This window comes from Epinephelus lanceolatus, chromosome 18 (assembly GCF_041903045.1).
Source record: "Epinephelus lanceolatus isolate andai-2023 chromosome 18, ASM4190304v1, whole genome shotgun sequence".
NCBI classification, from domain to species: domain Eukaryota; kingdom Metazoa; phylum Chordata; class Actinopteri; order Perciformes; family Serranidae; genus Epinephelus; species Epinephelus lanceolatus.
The window spans coordinates 24,147,989-24,172,708 of NC_135751.1; the positions used below are offsets into that span (position 1 = coordinate 24,147,989).

The 24,720-nt window shown below is 41.8% G+C and overlaps 1 protein-coding gene across 1 annotated transcript in view; it reads right to left on the bottom strand.

Moving 5' to 3' along the window:
• abca3b (ATP-binding cassette, sub-family A (ABC1), member 3b) overlaps window positions 1-24,720 on the bottom strand; it is a 41,149-nt gene that overhangs the window by 9,398 nt on the left and 7,031 nt on the right. The window contains exons 3-20 of the mRNA XM_033644997.2: window positions 22,669-22,915; window positions 19,407-19,534; window positions 17,126-17,291; window positions 13,391-13,650; window positions 13,183-13,299; window positions 12,709-12,829; window positions 10,082-10,255; window positions 9,812-9,993; window positions 6,851-6,997; window positions 6,456-6,585; window positions 6,200-6,354; window positions 4,286-4,441; window positions 3,971-4,181; window positions 3,650-3,800; window positions 2,962-3,060; window positions 1,609-1,807; window positions 1,215-1,521; window positions 853-1,126 (exon numbers count right to left, since the gene is read on the bottom strand). Of these exons, the coding sequence (XP_033500888.1) occupies window positions 853-1,126; window positions 1,215-1,521; window positions 1,609-1,807; window positions 2,962-3,060; window positions 3,650-3,800; window positions 3,971-4,181; window positions 4,286-4,441; window positions 6,200-6,354; window positions 6,456-6,585; window positions 6,851-6,997; window positions 9,812-9,993; window positions 10,082-10,255; window positions 12,709-12,829; window positions 13,183-13,299; window positions 13,391-13,650; window positions 17,126-17,291; window positions 19,407-19,534; window positions 22,669-22,915 (3,224 nt within the window). The remainder of the gene's footprint in view (window positions 1-852; window positions 1,127-1,214; window positions 1,522-1,608; window positions 1,808-2,961; window positions 3,061-3,649; window positions 3,801-3,970; window positions 4,182-4,285; window positions 4,442-6,199; window positions 6,355-6,455; window positions 6,586-6,850; window positions 6,998-9,811; window positions 9,994-10,081; window positions 10,256-12,708; window positions 12,830-13,182; window positions 13,300-13,390; window positions 13,651-17,125; window positions 17,292-19,406; window positions 19,535-22,668; window positions 22,916-24,720) is intronic.

The window sequence follows — 24,720 nt, forward strand, 5'->3', positions numbered from 1 at the left end:
TCTGCTTCTGCTATACAGCTGAAAGCAAACTTGAAACAGTAAAATAAAGCAGGTATCTAAAGTATAAACATCCGAAGACATCACCAGTCATGAACATCAGGAGAGAAACTAAACTTCAAACTGCAGAGATTCAGTTAGAAGCAAAACAAACTGAGAACTGAACACAGAGAGATTTTTAAACATGTTTCTCTCTGGTCTCCTGCACAGACATCAAATGAGTCTTGCAATACAGGCATGTTTCAAGGGGAGAAGGGGTTCATCAGAGGTTGGCTGCAGTCGGCGACACATCACCGCTACCCACTAGGAGGCGGTCCGGCATGCTTTGGTCTGACTCCAGAGATGGTCCATCTTAGACGCGGCTTGGCATGTTTAAATTGATGGAAATGCAACATCTCCACCTGTTTAATTATAAGTCAGCTTGCTTACAAGATTCCAGAGTAATTTATGATTTCAAATCAGAACTGATGCAGACCTCAACAAATAAGTCGTTTCCTTCTCAGCATAATGGCTAAAATGCACCAAAAGTCCTGGGGTTTAAATCCATATCAAAAATTCATGAGTTTTTCTTACCTCCAGAAATTTTCAATTTACACTTTGACCTCAGAGACACTTTCATGGGAACCCAGATAAGTGGTGATAAATCACACCAGTAAAGTGCAGCAGAACTGGCTGACACTCATAGGAAATCTAATCTTTCTTGTCATGTAGCAGGAACTCTTGGATAACCTTAGAAAACTTTGCTTTTCTATATGATAGAAAGTGTGTAAAAAATGTGTTGCTTGTAACTGTGCTTGCCCCCCAAAAAAATAAAACATGTCAGAAGTCTTGTCTCTTTCCTGTCTCTCTACTCACTCTGTGAGCTGGCTCTGCGCGATCTCGGACAGGTTGCGCGGCATGGGGTAGTTGCCTGTCTGGATGGAAGCATTCGGCCCAGCTAGAAGTTTGAACAGAGCATTGTCCACCATCATGAGGGCCGTGGCGGGTGTATGGTAGCCCTCGTTGTTGAAGTACGCTGTTGCTTCAGCATACTGGCTGCTGCTGCCACGGAAAGCAGCGCCCACCACACAGCGCTCATTAAAGCTGCCGCCCTCTTCCTCTGCCTGGGTCAGGATGTAATCAGTGAAGTCTGATGGGGAGCAGGAGAAAAGGAGCATGTGGTTAGTAAGTACTCAGCTAGGCATCAAAGCAAAGTCCCCGTCTCTTACTGTGCTTACCCGTGACGTTGATGAGCTGGCCAAGCTGGGCAGAGAGCTGTGAGCTGTATGTACGTGCCAGGGCAGAGGCCAGGGGACCCACCCCAGGCTGCAGAGCCACGGGGACCCTGGTGTGACCGTAGCGGCTGAGTGCCAGCCTCAGCTGAGGAGCCTCCCGGTGGTTGGGAAAGGTGCGTGCCACGACTAAGGCCACAACAGTGAAGACCAAGGGGACCAGGAACTGAGCCACCATCACCTTCCAGTTTCTCCAGCTGTACAGCGCCCTCTTCAGGAACATGGCATAGAACTGTTGCAGGTGTAGTCGCACCTGATGGGAGAGAAAAGGGGAATGTAAGCGAAATTAATCATATGCAGAAAACATGACCAGCATTTTGTGGGCCTCCTCATATCTCACCCCGGTGTTCAGCTTGATGTTGGAGCAGTCCTCTGAGATGAGCGTGCCGCTGTCTGTGAAGTCAGTGATGTCTGTCATGCCACTGATGCTGCTGGCATCATCTGTGGTCCAGTCATGGGAGCGTCTCTCGTGTTGGTACTGCAGGGCTGGCAGCTGGATTGCCTGGATGTCTAAACTAGAATCCACCAACTTTCCCACCCTGAACACACAAATCAATCCGTGGTTATCTGTCAACTTACTGAAAACAGGAACAAAAAGGTGCCTTAAATATGAAGCAACTAACAGGACAATAGGTTTTTTCTTTTTTGTAGAAAGCTAACGTCTCCAAAATGCATGTATATGGTAAAAAAACAAAATCTACAGCAGTGTCAGTGTGAGCTTGGTTACATCTTCTTATAAGTCCACCGGTCTACCATTTTTACAAATCTTACCCATGGAATTGAATGACAAAATTATAAACTAACCAAGAAAATAAGATTTAAATAGATGTTAAAACTTATGTTTTAAAGCTGACAGTATCCGATGTCTGAGCTAATCCTTAAAAACGTTTGATCATCAGAGGGTTCAAATTAGAAGAGACTATAATACAGTATTTAATTTAGTTTTAATGATTACAGTGGTATCAAGACATCAAAAAAAGAATGAATGGTGGCAGTGTATCTAACTGACAAGGCATCTTACTTGGCTGCGAAATACCAAACGCCAGAAGGAAGTTAAATGACCAAATGTTGAAACAGCAGCTTTTCTTGGTGTCACGTTTGACGTTTATAGTTAGAACACACTGATGGATTCTCGGCACGACTCGTAAATAATGAGGCCCGTGAGACAAACATTCTTGGCAGCGCCAATTACAATGACATACACTCGTGCTAGTTGAAGTAGCATGCAGAGTAAGCGGTCTGCAGTGAAAAGCGCTCTCCTTCTTGTTGCCACAGATACACACACTGAGTCCACAGGGAAACGGGAATAACTGCTCAGTGAGCAGCAAGCGGCTGGGACTGAGATGTGTGAGCAAAGGAGAACAGCAAGCACATCAGCCATGGCCTTGGCTCACATGTAAACAAGGGTGAAAATTGTTTCTTTTTACACTTGGATGTGACTCAGTGTGTTAGCGGCATGGATTCAAAAATAGATGACTGTGTGACTGCAGAGCTGCTAGAACGGGCATTTTTTTAAATCTAAGTATAAAATAAAAAACAATTTTTCTCCATTAAAATGTCTCCTCTTGTACATTATAATGGTTTCTAATAGTACATTTGCACAACTGCTGCTTGATTTCTACACCCTGAGTCACGTCCCACAGATATGAAATTAAGAAGACACAATCACATTCACCCGTCTTGCTTCTCCTACCTGAGGAAGACCTCCTCCATGGTTGTTACTGAAGCTCCGTAGCTGGCGATTCCCAGCTCCTCTCTGTTCATCTCCAGCTCAGCAAACAGCAGCTCGAACCTGAGAGCAAACACAAAGTGCATCAGGGAAACACACTGCACACTACCTCACAGAGGGACAAATGCTACAACTCAATATTACAACATGAGCTCTCGATGAGAGTAAAGCTGCTGAATCGCATTCTGTGTCAATGAGGCTTTCGGTCTACCTTAAATCTCATCATAAAACAACAGTAAGTGTCTCTGTGGGGTGGAATTCCAATGTGTGGGGACAAAAATATTGATTTTCAGTACATAAAAAGAACATAAAACAAGGTAACAGGAAAGATGGTTGTACAGGAAGAAATAACCTGAAGGGAAAGAAGAGCTGAAAGGCCAAGATCGACATTATTAGCAAATTTAGAGTCCTTTTTTTGTATTGCTCTTATGATAAAAAGCGAGTTCCATGCATAGAGCCAAAGAAAAGAACCTGCATTCATTCTAATCATGTACCCATTGTTGGTGTAGGTTGCCCCCTTTCACAGAAGTTATCATTAGTCGATATGTTCAGCGGGCGTGATTTCTGGTCGGTGGTCTCTCTACTCTTCAGGCCACTTCACACTGAAATATTGTGAGTATTCTACATGTGAACAAAGACCTGAGTGACTCACCTGCTGGTGCTTTCTTTGGGCAGAATGTAAGAGAGCTCAGCCCCTGCGCTGCTCTCGAGTGTGGCATTAGGAACATACATGTGGACAAGGCGGGTGATCTCAGACACGTTACAAAGAGCGTCCTTTACTATCACCATGTGGTAGCCAGCACCTGGTGAGCAGAGGAAAGGAGGAGGCATGTATAATTAATGTAGCAATCATGTATATTCCCACTATTCATAAAGATCACAATAACGTAGCTGCCAAGGTCTGCTGTATATAGCACAACATTTGGCAGCTGAAAGTGACATCACACTGCAGCTATTTCCACTCTTCACTGACCATATTTGTTCTTAAGGAAGAGCGGTGACCCGCAGCACTGCAGCTCTCCTCCTGCCATGATTGTGATGCGGTCGCCTAGCAGGTCGGCCTCGTCCATAAAGTGCGTGGTGAGGAGGATGGTGCGACCGCGCTTCTCCCCTTGCAGAAGGTCCCAGGTGGCACGTCGAGCTGATGGGTCCATACCGGATGTGGGCTCATCTAACATCACCACCTGGAGACAGATAAAGTTGATGATAAAGGGATGAGACTGGGTTTATGTCGAGGAAGGATGGGACAAAAAGAATGAGAGTGAATAATGCTCGTGAAATTCATCACCTTGGAGTCTCCAATGAGGGCAATGCCGATAGAGAGTTTTCTCTTCATGCCACCAGAGAGGGTCTTGGAGCGAGCCTGTCGCTTGTTCTCAAGGTTCAGGATACGGATGATCCGGTCGACTTCATCTGGAATCTTTTCTCTGGAGAAGCCCTTCAGCTGGATATCAAGCAGATAAACACACCAATGATAAACACATAGTTGAATTCTTGTAAAACTTTTAACAAAGACGTGCTGTTATAACTTCGTAAAAGTAGATTTTATGGCAAAACCGTTGTACTGGATTACAGTAGACAGTACAGGTGTACCTAATAAAATGGCCATGGAGTGTATTTATGATATGGAAACAAAGTGAGCACCAAAACACTTTAAAATTATCATTTCAAAAACATGTCAATAAATTAAAGTCTCAAAACATGCACACATTAAAACCAGGTACTGTTGGGAATAGAATGATGTTATGTGTTTTACTATAAGTTGTGTTTCACTATATAAGTTTTAGATGTGTGAACAATGAGAATACTGAGATGATTTCAGCTGATCTGAATGTGTTTGCTTTGCAGAAGTGGAGAAGTACAGGAGAGGAAGAGACATGAAGTCTGAGGAGCACATACCGCAATGCTTAGATAATTAGTTTCATATATGGTAAAAAGAATAGAAAGTGATATACAGATAGTAAGGTACAGCACGTGTAGGGAGTTGTGTTGTTCTCTTGTCTTTCAAAACAGGAACCACGCCCCCACCGCCAGCGGGAAGGAGTCAGATTAACACGAGGCAGGGGCGTGGTGTGGTGAAGGAGGAAGTGGAACTGCCAATGAGAAGAGGACAACGCCTTGCGTGCACAATGACACTCTGTTACGCTCAAATATACTGGGTCAGGGAAAGGACAGGAGGTCAGACCTTGTGAACTGACACACCTTTGTTGTTCGTCAGGGACGTGAAGTTGAGACCCAGAGCTCTGTAATTTTATTCCTTTACTGCTTAATAAACTACATTAACTGAGACCGAATATCTTCTCCTATTGCTTCATTAAAGAACACGCAGGACTGAGCTCACACATAGCACATTAGAGAGTAGGATGAGACTCTAAGTCCATCAGTACATGCACAAGATACAAGCACACAGAGCGGCAATCCCGAGCGGATAAGCGTCCTCAAGAGGGAACATTTCTGCTTCACATAAACAAATGTGTTCCCATGAGCACTGGGCTGTCCCTTCAAACTTCCAAACAGCTCAACAGTCGCTCACATCTTATGCTTTGTCTTCATTTAGGATCCTTTTGGCCTGAGGGTAGTAGCTCTTTGTGAGCCTCTCAGTGCTGGCCTGGTGTAACTGGTAGCTTCTTCCCAACCTCAACAGGGAGAAAAGGCTGTTTTCCGGATGGCTGCAATCTTAAAAGGTTTTCTCGACCTTATTTTTGCAATGCCAGGAGTAAATATTCTTGAGGCAAGGTAGAGCAGTCCCTGTTGTATATTCAGCCAAATGGAAATTCCTCAGTATTTGAAAGATTGGTTTACTATATGCACTATAATACTATGTCATAGCTGGCTAAATATGTGATGTTAGAAAAGCTAACATCACCTAGCAAAGGTTTGCCACAGGCTTCATGTTACTGAAGTTTCCTAAAGCTAGCTGGCTAACACTCAAATTAAAACCCTGAGCATTTGCTAGTTTCAACCAACTCTGTGACCCACACTGGCAAAACATACAGGAGCTAACCTAACTTAGCGCCTAGCCTGACTAATGACTAATGCCTGATTTTTATGTGTGCAGGTTTTGAGACTTAACAAGCTAAAAACATCTCTATCAACAATGAACAGGCAGGAGAATAATAAACTAATGTGACAAGAACAAAGATTCAGCTTCAGTGTATGTGTGTGTGTGTTTTGGTGTATAAGTGCAATGTAGTGCGAGTACCTGTGCGTAGAAGAGCAGGTGCTCTCTGACAGTAAGGTTATCAAACAGTACATCATGCTGAGGACAGAGTCCCAGACTGCGGCGGATCAGAGCCATGTCCTGACAGATGTCGTAACCGTTGATATATGCCCTGCCACTAGTGGGAGGAAACAGCCCTACAAACACACACAAAAAGCAATCAGTTGAGGATTTATAAAGGTGCCAATATAGTATGTTCAGCTGTGTGTGAGTACGTTGTTGTGTTTCAGCTGGTTACCTGTCAGCATGGACAGTGTTGTGGTCTTCCCAGCACCGTTGTGTCCCAGCAGCACCGTGATCTGTCCCTCAAACATGTTCACCGTAAGATCCCGCACAGCCTGCCGTGTCTTGTTGCCCACTTTGAATTCCTGTTGAGCGGATAAACCCAAAACATTTACATGCATTACCTCAGCAAGCTAGAGTTAGCACCTCCGTTAACCAGTGAAGCTGCAGTTAGAGTTTATATCCATGTCTGTCCAGACCAGTCCATATAATACACAGTATGTAGTGTAAACCTTATGGAATTTAATGAATCTGTTCCTCAGTTATGCTGCTAAAAAAATGGCCAGAAAAGAGTTTTTGCAGAATATTATGATGTCACAGTGAAGTTTTTTCATCTCTTTTGCTGCTCACCTTAGCAAGGTGCTTAATCTTGATCCCGGAGACTAATCCAGCTGGTTCCTCCTCTATAAATTCCCCTTTGAGAGCCTTCTCGGCATCCTCCTCTTCCTCCTTCTCATTCAACAAAGCCATGCGGGGGCTGCTGCACCAGTATGAAGGCTGATGAGGATGAGACAGATATGGGGTTTGAGAGAAAGTGAGGGACTGATAGAGGCAGAAAGTGGAGTTGGGCAAAACAGGCCACAGCCAAAAAGCTGTGTAAAACAGTACTTCACAAATCTAGTATTAATTTCCAACATACTTCCACGAGTTGTTTCATAAAATAAAAGTCAAAAATTGCATCATATATACAGTATTTGTGCATTTCCCATGGTTTTTAAATGAAGCAAAGTAATGACAGGATGCAACAAGGGAAGCACAGGAGCAAGATCATTCATAAAAACACAAGAAAGAGAGAGTGGCCCAACATTAACATTGCTCACATACACTCTACATCAGAGGGGATTGTTTCCTGACCAGACCTCCCTCTGGTGAACTTCCTAAAACCCAAAGTCAAACCTCCAATTTTCACATCTCACACCCACACATACAATGGACCTAAAGTGCGTCAACATCTAACCCACACCCTGCTGGCAGTCTCTTGAATTCCTGACCACTGGGAAAATGGGTTAGCATGAGCTGTGTGTGTGTGTGTGTGTGTGTGTAAAGGCACGTCATTTCGTGATCATCCATAGTTGATATAAACATGAACCTTATTTGTGTTGGCTGGACAGACTCAGACGCTTCCTGTTATTCTAGCCGCCTGAACCCAAGGACTTCCTCTGGCCGATAAACTGTGTCCTCACATTTTCAATCCCATCGGTTTGTCACTATATCAGAGCCACTTTCACTGAGTGCAGCAATTTCTTCAATCTAAGGCAATTTTTCTCTTACAGGAGACCTCGACCTCGCAACTACCTGATGGCTCTGTGAGTGCATTTGTTCACATGATGTGTCTGTAAACTACAGTGTGAAAGCCATGTCAGACCAGGGTTCAATTCCTGGTAGTGACAGTTCGGGCTTGTTCATGCCTTTCAACAAATACATGGCACTCATTTTTACCACACTCCCAGTATAACGTATCATATTCCTTATTAAGGCAAATAAGCAAGTGTGTGTAAGAACTCTTTTGAAAGGCAAATAGCTTTTCAGCAAGTTACTGAACCAATCTCAGACAATATTTAAGAAAATGTGAGTATATTTCTAGATGATCTTAAATATCCAACCTCACAGTATGTGTTACTGCAAATTAGAGCAGAAACATGAAAATACTTTTCACTGTTTGTTCCTGGGAACAGATATTACAATAACCAACCTAGTGACTAGGCAATATTTTGTTGATACACAACTTCCCTATTTTTTTTTGTTTTTGCTTTAATTTTGAATCACTAGCTGCAGTTACATACACAGACAATATTTCTTCAGCTCAATTGAAATCATTCTGATTAGAGATTCTGGTTTAACTCTTTACATGGGCGCTAAATAAAGATCTGATGAGATGTGGATTTACATGTCCTGAAGAATTTAATCAGGATCTAACTTTTACAAGGTGCGCAAAGTAGTTCTGCAGGCTGTGATGCATCTAATCTGCCAGAAATATAACAGAAGAAGTTTATTGAGAAAATTCAATTCATTCAACAAGTAAAGTATAGAAGGAGATGAAGGGGTTCAGCCTGGTAATACGACTAATAAGTAAGTAGTAACGAAAGTGTAAGCCAGTTATTTTCTGTAGCTACAAATAGGGCTGGGTATTGACACTAATTTCCTGAATGGATTAGATTTCGATTCACAAGGTTCCGATTCAACTCCATTTCTGATTCGAGTCGAGCCGATATTGATTCAATCGAGATATTTCGGTTACAATACAGATTTTTAGTCGTATGTGAAAGAGATTCTCAGAGAACTAATGCTGTAAATTTTACACAGAATTATTGAAAAGACAGAATAAATTCAGAGCAGGAATAAAAACTGAATATTTTATCACTAAATGGTGTTTCTAGAGCAGCAACAGTCAAATTAAAACAGCATAGTCACAATATAAACTCAATATCTCACTGAAATCAAATCTAAAATGTCAATAAAATAAACCATATTCCTGAAATCACAACATTGAGTAAATAAAGAACACAGACATCAGACGGTATGACTTCTCCTGTTTTTTTAAGGCAAACTGTTAGGTCACATGTTTTGTTGCAGTTCTATTTTCTTAAATTAACAATAAAATATATTTATTACTAATTTGTCATATCATCAAGAACATCGTTGTTGCAAAAACACGCTGAAACATTGTGATATTATTTTAGGGCCAGACTATTAGTTGACATTACAATTCACAGATGTTTCCTAAACGTCTCATATGCAGGCTACTTGTAGCGACAGACGATTGTTATGTCCAGCGACTCCACATTGCAGCCTGACACAACAATGTTACATTAAGACTGCTGTTTCAAAATCAAAGAATACAATTAGTAATCAAAGCACTCACATAAGAATGTATCTCTAACAAAGCGCTAAATATTTTTTTAGAATTCTCTGTCAAAGTCAGCAGAGGGAGGTGCATAGAAACGGCTATGTTGTAACCTAATGTTACCCCTCCATGGGGCAAAGACAGACATAAAGAATTGTATTCATTCATTACTAGGCAGATATGATCAGATCATGCCAGTCTCTTTTGATTGATGTGGTTACACAAGGCATTTTTATTCTGATTGGGCCTCTGATTATAAGTGGAATATTAGGGTCCATGAAAACGCACCTACTGTTGTAGAGACTAAAGGCACTGTGAGGAGGGACAAAATTATCTGACACCTTTGTATCACTTTTAAATGTGTTATCCGTTCATAATTACATCCCATTTATGTACCTAGTTTTGGTCACATCCTCGGTGAATGTGTGTGTGCGTGCTAGTGTGAGCCGCTTAGCTTTGATGCATACCAGTAGAAAGAAGTAAGACGGTAGAGGCACTCCGTACTCTCCAGGAAAAACTGCCTCCATATACCAGGCCACCAAGCCATAGAGGACAGAGTCAAACAGCAGCAAGCCCAACACCTGGGCCAGGGAGAAGTCATCGTCTATCGTCACAGAGTCGAACATGTTTGACCACTGGATTCCCGTTCCTACAGAGAGGAGAGGAACAAAAAATTTAAAAATACAGTTCTAAAAGAAAGGATCAGAGAGATTGACTCTAACTTCTTCAAGTCTCACCTTTGCCCTCAAACATTCCTATGAGCTGAGATCCCATGGCCATGGCCACATTGGAGATGAGGCAGGCCGACACCTTCTGTGCGTGGCTCAGCAAGTCGTAGCGTGGCCACAGAAACAAATAAGGCAGGTAGCTCAGGAAATAGATGAAGCCGCCCGCTGCCGCCGCCACATTGGCTGAAATCGGAGCCAGAATAGAAAGAAACAAAGGTTGAGAGGATGCTGAAAAACATTAAGACCTGTGTTGCCATAAAATAGTGACTTAAAGAGCACAGCTTCTGTCACTCTCCTTTGGCACAATTACAGCACGTGGTCATCGTTGCGCCTCTAGACGAGCTCAAACACACGCACATATGCATTTGGAGAACCAAGCAAGAGGTAACAGGTAAATTAATATGTGAAGAAAACTACTTTTGCTGCAAAAACCCATTTCCCTGACTGAAAGAACAAGTCTGTGAGTGCTGTTCAGACAAAGCATTAAGGAGAACAAATGAGACATGGGGGAAGGAAGTTGAGCACTGGTGATGAGGCGAATGAAAGACTCTCAGGGCTGTTTTTGCTTTCCATTTCTGAGCAGCATGACAAGACTTCTCGAAAGAGCACTTGTGGCAGACAATGTGACATTTTGAGACTGTGTGGAACATGCATTGATTAAGTGCCATTACCTACTTCTAAAAAGTACATCAGTGGTGGGGGGAAGTATCCAGACAACTGTTCGCACAAAGACGGCTAAAGGAGGAAAAAACTAGCTTTGTTAAAAAATGGCCACTGAAGGATCCTCTCTGTTAGCTTGGCCTGTATTCTATAAAAGCTGCCTTTCCCCTCTTCCCTCTACAAATCATTATTTATAAGGAAATCTCTAGGTTTGTACCCAACTCAGGATTACCTCAGACACATCAGATCTGGCTGTTCATTAAGAATACTCGACTATTTCTTCCTTTTTTTACGTAAAGAGTTTAAGAGTTTGAACTGGTTGCGGCAGAGACATTCAGTGTGTTAGTGATGTTCACGTCATAGGCTATGTTAAACAAAGCTAGCCCTCTGAGCTAATGCGTGCTAACTACGCTAACAAGGGGTTGTACTCTAGGTATCAAACAAAAGCCAAATATATTGCATAAGGTTGCTGCGATCGATAAATTCACCACTTCTCAGAGCCTCCTACTCCAGGCAGCTGCCTCTGTCTCACTCAGACTCACCCTGGATCTGAGTCTGCAGCTACCTCTACCAGAGAGCACCGTGAAAGCTAGGACACCCACTCTGCAGCTACATCTGGGGACAGAAACATTCCTAGAAGTAGAATGACTGACAAAAAAAATTAAATGAAACAACTGCTCGACTTGAGGAATCTCACTCGACTAAGGGGTCTCTCACTGATGATTCAAATCTTCAACTTTCATGGGCAGCCCTAGAAATCAACTGAACCTAATTATAGTTTGTCATGTAATGTTCTTTGTATTTTAATAAGCCCATATTTATGCACAGTGTCCGAGGGAAAACACGAGATTCTTTAGCTCACATTATCTGTAGGTTCAGCAGTCACTGACACAGTTTTAATGACTCAAGTCAGGCTGTCAAACACCACAGTTTGGACAATTATTCATGGGCCAGAGACAGGCCAGGCTGAGGGAAGGCAGTGAAAGATGAGAGAAGAAAAGAAGAGCAGGACAAGATTTTAAAAAACACCCTAAGTGCCTTGGCTCATAGTGTCAAAGCAGGTGACAGAGCACGTCATTACTCATAGGACAGAAATACAGTATGATTAATGTGAAGAGAAATCAACACATCGGGTTTTTAACTATCTTTTCTCTTCGACTCCTGTGGACAAAAGGATTTTAAACATTCTAAACAGGTATTATCAAGTGAATGTTTCTCATATTGTAGTTTAAAGAACCAAATAAAACCATGAACGACGGCATGGATAGGCAAGTGCTTATGTGCAACTGCTTTGCAAAAGGCTGCATAAAAAAGAGGCGGTGACGAGCACTTGCAACCTGAGCTGCTTTGTTGCGAAAAGTTGGAAAAGAAGGCTTTCATTCAGATGCTGGTCTGAATGAGTGAGAGTACAAAGGAGAGAAAGAGAAGAAGAACATGAGGAAGGAGAGATAGGATTTAAATAGTTCTCTTTATCGTCTATGTTGTTCAGGCTGGACAGGGTGCTTTGATTTCAAGTGGCTGAAGACAGAAAGAGCTCACACCAACCATATATAGGAAAATAACTACTTTTTTTAAGTGAACACAACATGTCACTTCACTAAGAAAATCTAGACTGATAAACAGCACTACAGGTAAAAGGAAAAATATGTTTTTTTCAACTGGGGTGAACTGTTCCTTTAAATATTTACCCTCTCATGACTGATCATGTGATCATACTGTACACGCATTACTCCTCGTGCAGATCTTTTTGTAGTTCAAACCTGTTTTTGTTGTGGCTGCTGTGCCATTTACTACTGTGTCAATGCCTTAAACCAGCTTGTAGGAGGAAGCAAGGCAAACAGCAGGCACTTTGACCTACATCTGAGATACCACACACTGTTGCACACAACTGTATGTTTCAGCAAAGGGCACCTGTCCACACCAAACACACAGCAAGAGACTGACAGTCAAAGATTGGGCAGACACTTAACACGCACCTCGTGAGAAGAAGGCACTGATCATGAAGCTGAAGTTGATGGTGGCCACAGTGAAGACGAGCAGGAAGACAAAAACCAGCGTGGGGTCACTGTAGGTCAGCACTGCTCCGTTAGGGCTCACCTAAAACAGCAGATAGAAAGACAGCTTCAGTGCTCAGTTACAAACCTTACATCAATATCTCTCTTTAACTCTCTTTTCCTCTTGGTTTGAGTTGTTCCAAAACCATCACAGCACTGCATCTCGTTGCTTATTAGTTAACTACACCACACTGCATGGAGTACTGCTTTAAGAGCTACAGCTTCGCTGCATATTTGAACATAAAGAAATAGAGACTGCGGGTATTTTTCATTAAATACTACTGCAGACGATATCGGATTATCTTTTATTTATCTAAGTAACTACTTAAACATGTGGTGAAGGTATTTCATGCTGGAATGTGGTTTATGCAGCAACGTTTCATAGCTCAAACCCACCTGGATACAAAGGAGCAGAGTCACAAAGAAGACTGAAATGGAGAGGAAGAGGAAGAACATGAGGAACCAGGCGCTCCAGTGGAGCCAGTTGCTGAGGCCCATCATCCTCATGTACTCCTGAAATGCAGGAAGAACGAGTCGAGATTAAGGATCTGTTTATTATTTCAGTGCCAGGATCAGTAGCCCATACAGAGACACACAAACACACCTTGAGCTTCCTCTCCTTCTCCTGCACCACGGCTCGTACTATGTTGAGGGAGGTGTAGGTAAAGCTGAGCACCAGTAGCAGGGGCAGTTGGTTCTGAATGGCCAGGATGAAGACGTCATATATAAAGGCAGGGTAAGGAAACCGCGACAGGACCACTCTGGTCTGTCGCAGCAGAGAGGCAGCAGCCGTTCTGTTGTATGACCGCATGATGGCTCGGTCCACTGCATGCTGTACAGCCAGGAATCCCTCTCGGAAATAACCTTTAAGGAGAAAAGAGACGTAAACACAGAAGAAAATAATGTTTATGTAAGAAGTGACTCATGACACAACCCCACCTACGAAGTGACCTGTTCCATGAGGCACAGTCCTTCTTACCTCCCTCGAAAAGTCAACATAAAAATGGGTACGCGGCCTCGAGGAACAAAAGTGGAGCTGCAGTTGTGAGTTATTATGCATGTGGAGGTTGGAAATCCATATTCATGGGACTCTAAAAGCTTGTCAGTTCTATTATGCTGTGAGGATGACTTCATCTTTTGGAGCACGCCTCTCAGCTTCATTATGAGAAAAGGTCTGGGCCACAGCAGAGCGGTGTCTTGTGTAATCCCCACTTCATCATGATCACCACAAATTACAAAGTCAGGTGCATATTAGAGGTCAACCGATTTAACTGTTTGATTGATTAATTTCATAAACTACAGTAATTGCCTCTGAATAAGGCCAGTGGCTGTGCAGCCTCCACCGGCCACTTGAGGACATACATCACTGATTGGGGCTAAGGAGGAGAGGGTTGTGTTAAATAGAGCAAAAGTCAAGAGGATTCCTGGTTGTTGTTCGAAACAACCAGACGGCTGTTTGTCTGCACATTCTCCTCGTGTCTTCTTGTCTCTTCGGGTTCTCTGCCTTCCTCCCACAGTCCAAAGACATGAAGGTTAATTGGTGACTCTAAATTGTCTGTAGGTGTGAATGTGAGCGTGAACGATTGTCAATCTCTGTGTGTCAGCCCTGTGATAGCCTGCTAATCTGTCGAGGGTGTACGCCACCTCTTGCATAATGTCAGCTAACCGATTAAACAGCAATCGGCTTTTTCCTGTCCCAAACTTTTTATATATTCTACTATCAGTCGACCTCTAGTTCATATTAAACATGAGATAAATGTACAGTACAGGCCAAAAGTTTGGACACACCTTCTCATTCAATGCGTTTTCTTTATTTTCATGACTATTTACATTGTAGATTCTCACTGAAGGCATCAAAACTATGAATGAACACATGTGGAGTTATGTACTTAACAAAAAAAGGTGAAATAACTGAAAACATGTTTTATATTCTAGTTTCTTCAAAATAGCCACCCTTTGCTCTGATTACTGCTTTGCACACTCTTGGCATTCTCTCCATGAGCTTCAAGAGGTAGTCACCTGAAATGGTTTTCCAACAGTCTTGAAGGAGTTCCCAGAGGTGTTTAGCACTTGTTGGCCCCTTTGCCTTCACTCTGCAGTCCAGCTCACCCCAAACCATCTCGATTGGGTTCAGGTCCGGTGACTGTGGAGGCCAGGTCATCTGCCGCAGCACTCCATCACTCTCCTTCTTGGTCAAATAGCCCTTACACAGCCTGGAGGTGTGTTTGGGGTCATTGTCCTGTTGAAAAATAAATGATCGTCCAACTAAACGCAAACCGGATGGGATGGCATGTCACTGCAGGATGCTGTGGTAGCCATGCTGGTTCAGTGTGCCTTCAATTTTGAATAAATCCCCAACAGTGTCACCAGCAAAACACCCCCACACCATCACACCTCCTCCTCCATGCTTCACAGTGGGAACCAGGCATGTGGAATCCATCCGTTCACCTTTTCTGCGTCTCACAAAGACACGGCGCTTGGAACCAAAGATCTCAAATTTGGACTCATCAGACCAAAGCACAGATTTCCACTGGTCTAATGTCCATTCCTTGTGTTTCTTGGCCCAAACAAATCTCTTCTGCTTGTTGCCTCTCCTTAGCAGTGGTTTCCTAGCAGCTATTTGACCATGAAGGCCTGATTGGCGCAGTCTCCTCTTAACAGTTGTTCTAGAGATGGGTCTGCTGCTAGAACTCTGTGTGGCATTCATCTGGTCTCTGATCTGAGCTGCTGTTAACTTGCCATTTCTGAGGCTGGTGACTCGGATGAACTTATCCTCAGAAGCAGAGGTGACTCTTGGTCTTCCTTTCCTGGGTCGGTCCTCATGTGTGCCAGTTTCGTTGTAGCGCTTGATGGTTTTTGCGACTCCACTTGGGGACACATTTAAAATTTTTGCAATTTTCCGGACTGACTGACCTTCATTTCTTAAAGTAATGATGGCCACTCGTTTTTCTTTAGTTAGCTGATTGGTTCTTGCCATAATATGAATTTTAACAGTTGTCCAATAGGGCTGTCGGCTGTGTATTAACCTGACTTCTGCACAACACAACTGATGGTCCCAACCCCATTGATAAAGCAAGAAATTCCACTAATTAACCCTGATAAGGCACACCTGTGAAGTGGAAACCATTTCAGGTGACTACCTCTTGAAGCTCATGGAGAGAATGCCAAGAGTGTGCAAAGCAGTAATCAGAGCAAAGGGTGGCTATTTTGAAGAAACTAGAATATAAAACATGTTTTCAGTTATTTCACCTTTTTTTGTTAAGTACATAACTCCACAAGTGTTCATTCATAGTTTTGATGCCTTCAGTGAGAATATACAATGTAAATAGTCATGAAAATAAAGAAAACGCATTGAATGAGAAGGTGTGTCCAAACTTTTGGCCTGTACTGTATGTAAAAGTAGTCCTTCTGCGCAAAAACTTCAGTGCGTTTTGAATACTCTGTTTCTTCTTTTGAGACAAGCTGACATCAACTCTTGAGGGATTTCTTTGTATCGTCATCTAGCACACTACTGCAAGTGTTTACATTATGTAGCCTACACTGCTACATCTAGCTACCTGCTAACATCAGGGATCATGTAACCTTGGTGGCTGATAAATTTCTCCCAGTTTCTCGATCATAATTGTGCTGGAACGTGACAGTTGTGAAGAGTTTGGTTGAGAAGTTTATGCTGGTGATTTTTCATGGTAAAAAGTGCCACTATACTCTGTTACAGTCATTCCCCAGCTGCAATGACAATGCAGAGACACCGAGATACTAAAGACCCGGAAACACTGACCGATCAGAGCGGACTAGGTTTTTCAGAAGGAGGGCTAACAGGCAAATATGTTCTAGTGGAAATCCAAAATACAAGTATGAACCTGAAAATGAGCCTAATATGTCCTCTCTAAATTTGACACGTCAAACAACCTGCGGGACAAAAGTGATGATAAAGTTATGAGCATTTGGTGCCTGACAACTCACAAATGATTTGAGAGCACAATGCATCCTGATAAATGTGCAGGGGCGTAGTTGCCATGGAAACATAGTGTGAGGAGAGGGCTCTCGCTCAAGAGATTGTGGGAATTAAGTGCTTTTCATCAATCATAATCTCTTTCTAAGCAGAGAAATAAACTTTTTTAAATGACTTATACTCATGAATAACTCCTCTAAGAATTACGGAGTTTTTAAGAATATTGAACATTTAACATTTTTGGGATAAGAGGTGCTCTCACAGGGTAAGTAGCATTAAAGCAGAAAGGATTTTTTGGCTTACAGGCGACAAAGATAGGTGAAAAGAAGACAGATAAAGAGAAACAAAGCCAAGGAGTGTCAAACAGAAACAGATAAGGGTTCTTACCAGGCGTGCCACCCTCCTTGTCATACTGCTCCCTCGGCCCTGGCAGCTGAAACAGGGGATAGAGGCTGAGCGTGTGCCAGTCCAGGTCGCTGTTTGGATTCAGCTCTGACCTCTCCTTGGGTGGGGCGTTGCGTGGGGTGAAGCTAAAACGCAGGTGATAGCTCACCTGTGTAAGAGAGTGCAAAAAGAGAGTGGAATTGGTCGACTTAAAAAGAAAGTGGAGAGGTGTGAATTACACACAGACACATTTAGACTCTTTATCAACTTGGCTTCAAGTAATGCCTCTCACTTAAGCCAAGCTCAGACGACAGAAGTTTAATTTATAGATTTAATATGCTGCCTTGTTAATGCACTCTATTATGTATTGCATTTTGACATAACTGTTTCGATTTGTTGTTTTGGCTAGGTCTCACTAAAGACAGATTTTAATCTCAATGTGAGAAACTTCACAGATGATCTTCTCTCTAATCTCAAACATACACACACTACAAGATTTGAATTGAATAATTCATCATACACTACAGGATCCACTTAAGATTTTTATGTCAGAAGGAGCCACTCATGTGTTCTTATGGGGAATCAGATGTAAACAAAATGGAGACTGACACGGTGCGACAACTTGCTGTCATGTTATAGATGCTTTGCAGGATAAAAGACTCCGGAACAGTGGGGGCGCCCGGTCAAGACAGGTTGTATATTCTTCAGTGAGAACTGGAGGTGAGATTTTAACTGTCAGTTTTAATATCTGTCAACACTAGCATGCTAGCTAGTGTTAGCCTCAAGGGCAAGGATTTTTACTGTTACTGTCAGCATTGCCGTCTCCTTGTAGACTCACCTATCTTAATGGGTACTGTGAAAGTACTGGCGTAATCATAATCGGCCAGAGGAAGGGAGAATTCAAAATAAGTTCTCTTCTTTGCCTAGCCTATTTTTTTCTAGACATAACTGAGCTCAATATAACATCAAGATGAGATTTAACCATTTTCTCATTCTTCTTAAATTCAGCTCTTGAGAAACAGCCTTCCTCTTGTCTAAAATGATCAGCGCGGTCCTGATGAGCCTGCTAACAGATCGGGAGGTTTAACACTGGATCAGTAAACCCCTCACATTAGTCGGGACGGTACGAACCAAGGCTCCAGACTACATTAGGAATAAATCGGCCCACCTGTATCCTATGCCCTCAGTTTTATTGAGTGAATAAATCAACTAAGCAATAAATAAGCCAACACTGAGCGGACCACGACAGAGTTACAGTATGCTTTGGCAAATCAAGGACATCATTGTCTACTTAAGGCTATTAATTTGTAAGATTTTCAGCCTCTTATTGTTTCTGTTATATCGTATATACACCCCTAAGTTTTTTCCTATTTCCTAATTTTCCGAATTTGTCATACCTCTGTTTATTGTTTACTGTTGTTCAAAGACAAAAGGGGTGGTTGGGGGATGCGAAAACAAGGAGAGAGGAAAGATAAGACAAAAGAGAGCAACAAAGAGCTGCTTGTGTCTTATCACTCTGTGTATTTATGTTTATTGTTTTTATGCATCTGGCAGAAGGAAGAACTTTCTACAAGGTCAATAAAGTAATTAGCATGAGAGAATGATTCATCCAAAAACATAGCAATACATTTCCCTCTCCTTGAGAGCTTGAGGCTGTCTGAAGCCTTCAAGCCTATTTAGTATGTTAGACTTTTTCATCAAAGCCAGATAAAGCTTTTCCTACATGTGATTTTGCTGATCAAACCTGTGAATTCATCAGTCCTCTGTCAGGTTTTTACTGCTACACAGGAGGATAAGTTTCATCCCTACTTTTATTCTGCTTTGTATCAGAGCAGATGTCAATCTGGTTGTTATAATCATGTCATATCATATAGTTGCCATGCACTGTGGTGCTTTGTAATGAATCTGACCAAAAAATGAGCTAGTTTGTTCATCTAAGACTCTCCTTCCATGTTTAATCTACCAGCTGACCAAAAAAATCAGAATAAACAAACATTTAAGGAGCAGAATGAAGTGCCTGGACCGGTATTACTGGTAACACATACTGTTATTCTTCCCTCCTTACACTGGGATCAGTCAAACGAACAGTAAGTCATTATGTTGCATATTTAGCATCTGTCTAAGTATTTACACTTCTGTTAAAATAAAGAAAAGAAGAGCTAGACTGCAGTATCCCTGATGAGATTACCAGACATCAAAAAAATGTACCACTCCTCAGGTGCAGGAATCAACCATCTACCTGCTACAGTGTGTGTGTCAGTGCAGTGTGTGGGCTGCCTTTAACCTTTAGCGGCAGGGGTTCATCATCATGGGTGAAGGGGTGCTCAAACACCACAGCAGCCAGCAGCTTTCCTGACTTGGGGTTATTTCTAACGTAGTCCTCAAAGTGCTCTTCTGTCTCGAAGCCACGCACTGGAAAAGAGACGAACACACACACACACACACACAGATACAAACATCATTGCATTACTCGTAGTCGGGCATTCATCTCGCGTATGTCTGCTTTCATGCTTGTCTCATTGCCCGACCTTGGTGCTCGCTACCCCTCACTGACAGCCAGGAAGTTGGTTAAGGCACTGTCAGCATACTGAATTCAATGGCTAATAATACCAATACCAAAGGTCAAATTACTGAGGAAAAAGGTGCACTAAAATACGCCGACATGCTTTCTTTGTCACAGAAAAAAAGAAGAAGAGATTCCCACAACACTGAAACACACAAAGCAAATCAAAACCCAAGCAGTCCAACAAAGCTGAATTAAAACAGAAGTGTGGAGGGGGGGGGGGATGAAACAGATTTGGTTTTCTTTTCACTTTTCATTACATTTCTGTCTTTTCCGTAACTGGATTTCTCAATGACATTTTTTCTAGCACTTTTCAAGCACACATGAAGGTATTCTGGACCTGGCAATGTTACACATTGATCACACATTAGTAAATCTTGGTCAGTGTCATAAAATAAACACTTGTATGCAGACTGAAGGAAATAGGTCAAGGACAACCAGCTGCCAAACACACCAGTTCAGACATGCATTCGTCACACTGCTCTTCACTGTTGTCTGTCTTGAACACTGCTGAAATGGTTAGTTAAATTCCTAACCAACCTAACCAGGGTTTAATTCTGCAGTTACCAAGGGGGTATAACATTTGTACAGAGTGCCTCAATTAATCTTAATATAAATCATATTTGTGTTTTTAAGAGAACAAACATCCAAATAGAATAAAATATATAAAGTCTACTGTTATGATAACCAGTAAGCTAACGTTAGCTAGCCTGACTGCACAGTACACACCTCCTATCAGCCTGAGTTTAAATAGTTAGAGAGAAAATAGCTGAAATTAACAATTAAACATTTCAATAATTAGCCAGGTAATAGATAAACTGTCCAACTTGTTAGCTAAAAATAATGGCTAAACAGTTAAATGAATTAGCTAACAGTACTGTATAAATGGCTAAAATAATAAGCTAACAGTCATGGTTAAAATGTTTAAATAATAAGCTAAAAGTAATGGTAAAGGTTCAAATAATTAGCTAAAAGTAATGGTAAAGGTTTAAACAATTAGTTATAAGTAATGGTAAAGGTTTAAACAATTAGTTATAAGTACTGGTTGTTACGTTCAAATAATAAGCTAAAAGTACTGGTTAAACCTTTAAATAATTAACTAAAAGTACTGGTTAAACTTTTAAATAATAAGCTAAAAGTACTGGTTAAACCTTTAAATAATTAACTAAAAGTACTGGTTAAACTTTTAAATAATTAACTAAAAGTACTGGTTAAACCTTTAAATAATTAGCTAAAAGTACTGGTTAAACTTTTAAATAATAAGCTAAAAGTACTGGTTAAACCTTTAAATAATTAACTAAAAGTACTGATTAAACCTTTAAATAATTAAATAAAAGTACTGGTTAAACCTTTAAATAATTAACTAAAAGTACTGGTTAAACTTTTAAATAATAAGCTAAAAGTACTGGTTAAACCTTTAAATAATTAACTAAAAGTACTGATTAAACCTTTAAATAATTAACTAAAAGTACTGGTTAAACCTTTAAATAATAAGCTAAAAGGACTGCATAAACGTTAAATTATTCGCTTAAACTAACGGTAAAAGCTAAACAATTAGCTAACACTAATGGTAAAAGTATAAATACTAAGCTCAGTGTTATAGATGACCAGTTAAAATAGTGAATAGTTAAATTAATGGATAAAAACTTAAAATGACGCTAGTTAGCGAACAGTAACGTATTGGTTCATCAGCTGAATGACGGTGCAAGAAAACTTAACATCTGTTCCTGATGATTTCACGAGAAGGCAAACCTACTTTCTAATAATAATAATAATTTCACATTACACAATAAAGGCAATCACATTTCACAATTCACGATTTCGAAATGCAAGCATGTGAAACTTATAACCCTTTTCAATGCCTAATATCTTTAGAACAAAAATACCACAAGTGTGCTTCCTTTTTTAGAGGTCCCACTTCAACAATCCTAAGTTGTTAATATTCTGTTTGTAAAACTGTGGCATTGGAAATGTCACAAGGCTTTTTAACTGTTAATACCTTCATTGTTAGCCTGAACATTGAGGTCACATCTTGGTGGTCTTCTATGTGCATGACACTCTCAAATTCATCCTTGATCTTCCCCTGCACCTACCCCTCTGAACGAGGAACCCAGCTAAATTATTCATTAACGGCTGAGCCGGGTTCTCACACGGCTGTGTGCACAGCAACCTACACAGATCTGCCTACCTGCTGTTTCTGCCTTCAGCCTCACAGTGTTGCATTTTTCTGTGTTGCTGATTGTCTGTCAGTGTACAAATATGTAAACAGCCTGTTTGCACACCTGTCAGTCAAACTGTCTGCATGTTAATCTGAAGAGCTGGTCACGAAGAGGCGTGGGTGTAAGTGTGTGAGTTAAAAAAAAGTGTAGGTCTCCTGAGAGAGGAGACTAACATGCTTCAGTGTGTGAACTTCCTTTATTTACCTAAACTCCAAGCTGATACAGTCTGGCACAACAGTAGGGTGCGGCCTGTTGACTCTCCTGAGGGCGGTTTCTAGAGTAACCAGTATGCCTACTTCTGTCCCAAATTACAATTGGCGTCAAAGCTGTGGTATCTGTTTCACAGGTTATAATGGTTACACTAGCAGCTCAAACTGGAAAGGTAAACAGGAGGCTTTGCTGCAACAGAATCGGGTTTTTAAAGCTCCTGATTCCTATATTGTATCTCAAATGTCTGAGGAGTATAAAGTGATGATTCCTTTCAGTAATATATTTTTACATTTTGGTGTAACAAAACAAGATATAAAGTGTTTGTTACTGAGCTTTAGATTTGGTGTTAGGCAGACTTTCTCACCTTTGGAGGAAGCCAAGCTAACCATTTCCCCCCATTTCCAGTCTTTATGCTCAGCTAAGCTAATAGGCTAGAATTATCTGAAGCATCAGATGTCCTATTTTCCACAGATTTGCATGTGGAGCTGCTTTTTAAACAAGCCAGCACTGTTATACCAAACCCACCACCGATTTCCTGCCTGACCATTACCCACCTGCGGAGAGACTCAGGCTGCCTCGCACATCCTCTGCCACCTGACGCACCACACTGGAGTTGCCGGGCACATAAGCCAGCTGCAGGTGCGTCAAGAACCATTTGGGTAGCGCATCAACGGCATAGCTCTCATAGACCGTGGCATTTGGGTAGTCCTTAAAAGGCACCTTCTGACGTAGCACAATGAGGATGCCGGAGAAGAGCAGCGGCAGGAGTATCTCCACCAGAGTTACCAGGATTTGACGTTTCTGGAGAGCAAGAACAGAGATAACCTGTCAACTTTGATAGGGATGTATGAGGTAGGATGAAAAAGAGTGGAAGAGGAGTTTAGGGTTCAAAAAGTGGGCGCGCAGCCACTGACCAAAAAGATATTGAGATGGATTAACAACGCTATATTTAACAGAATATTCATGACTTTGAGTGACTCAGTACCTTGTTAAGAAAGTAATAAATGGCTCCATTTTCAGCCACAGGTGAGCAATGTACAATGAATTCCCTTTTAGCTCCTCAGACACAAAACTAAGAGAAAAAAGAGCCTTTAAAAGCAAACGCAACCCCATTTCCAGATTATTAATATGCTTTGAAAATGCTAACTCCAAATCATTGTTAATCAAGATGGGGTCTGGCCATCAATTTATTCTTTTCACACTATTCAGAATTGAAAACAGACAATTTCACAGACAGTTGACATGATGTGACAGCCTCCTACTGCTGAGTGATTGGAGAACAAAGCAGCGTGGACAGTTTCAGGACATTACAGTCAATCTCAGAGGGGCGCCAATATCAGACCTTTCCCTTTCAGCACTCAATCAAGATGATCACTTAGAGGGATAAATAAGAGCCTAGAATAGACACGTTCCCCATTTGTCCACATGTATTAAGTGTGTTTCAATGCATGAATACATTTAGTCATAACAGTGTTGGAAGCCTTCAACTAAAAGCTCAGCTTGGTCAGTGTGGAACATTTTGATCAGACTTTACCTGATTTAAATAACAGTAATGTTAGATTTATGCTTTGATTTATAATTTTGTTTTTCCTGTCCTTTCGAACTCACTTCATTCAGACAACATCTTGGTTAGTCTTTCCATTGATCCAATAATCAACATCTCTGGTTTGGTCAGAATAAATCCTTAACTAACAAAGACAGATGTGAAAAAATGCTGGTGCTACCACGGTTTTTCCCAGCAGTCTTTCTCTGCTGTTGGTGGCCAGCTTTTTAATTTTTTTTAATTTTATATACTTTATTAATCCCTGAGGGGAAATTAAATTTTTCACTCTGTCAATTACACACAGGTCTAAACACACATGCACAAACTGGACCTATACATGCACTAAGTGGAGAGATGTCAGAGTGGGCTGCCCATGACAGGCGCTCCGAGCGGCTGGGGGGTTCGGTGCCTTGCTCAGGGGCACCTCAGCAGTGCCCAGGAGGTGAACTGGCACCTCTCCAGCCACCAGTCCACGCTCCATATTTTGGTCCGGACGGGGACTTGAACAGACGACCCTCCGGTTCCCAACCCAAGTCCCTATGGACTGAGCTACTGTAACATTATCTCCACCACCCAAAGTCGCCAGTTTTCTCAGTTCAGTTGCCAGCTCCGACAGTGGAGACTGACCTCTGGTGGCACATGCTGTGCACTACATTATCTCAGTACAGCATCTCTGTATCAGTTTAAGAGAAAGACAAGCGTCTGTATTTTTGACGGTATCGAAAATTTTACCTTCGGGATTTCTAATACCCAGGTATACCATAATAACTTGATACCGCCCCAGCCTAGTCATGACCAGAGCATGTGAGCGGAGCGGAGTGGGTGAAAATTTCCGCTCCTCGCTCGCAGACCTGTCACTTTGCACCGCTCGTCCACTCCGCTTGGTTCTGCGCATTCTTCGCTCCATCATAAATTTTATCCCGCTCCACTCGCTCACCACTCCGCTCAAAACAACTGCGTCGTACTACCCTAACCTGTAATCTTCTATTCACAAATAAAACGGGGTCTGCCCATTTTTCCGACAGCCCATTGGTCCGATATCCCATTGTTCCGACCATATTAA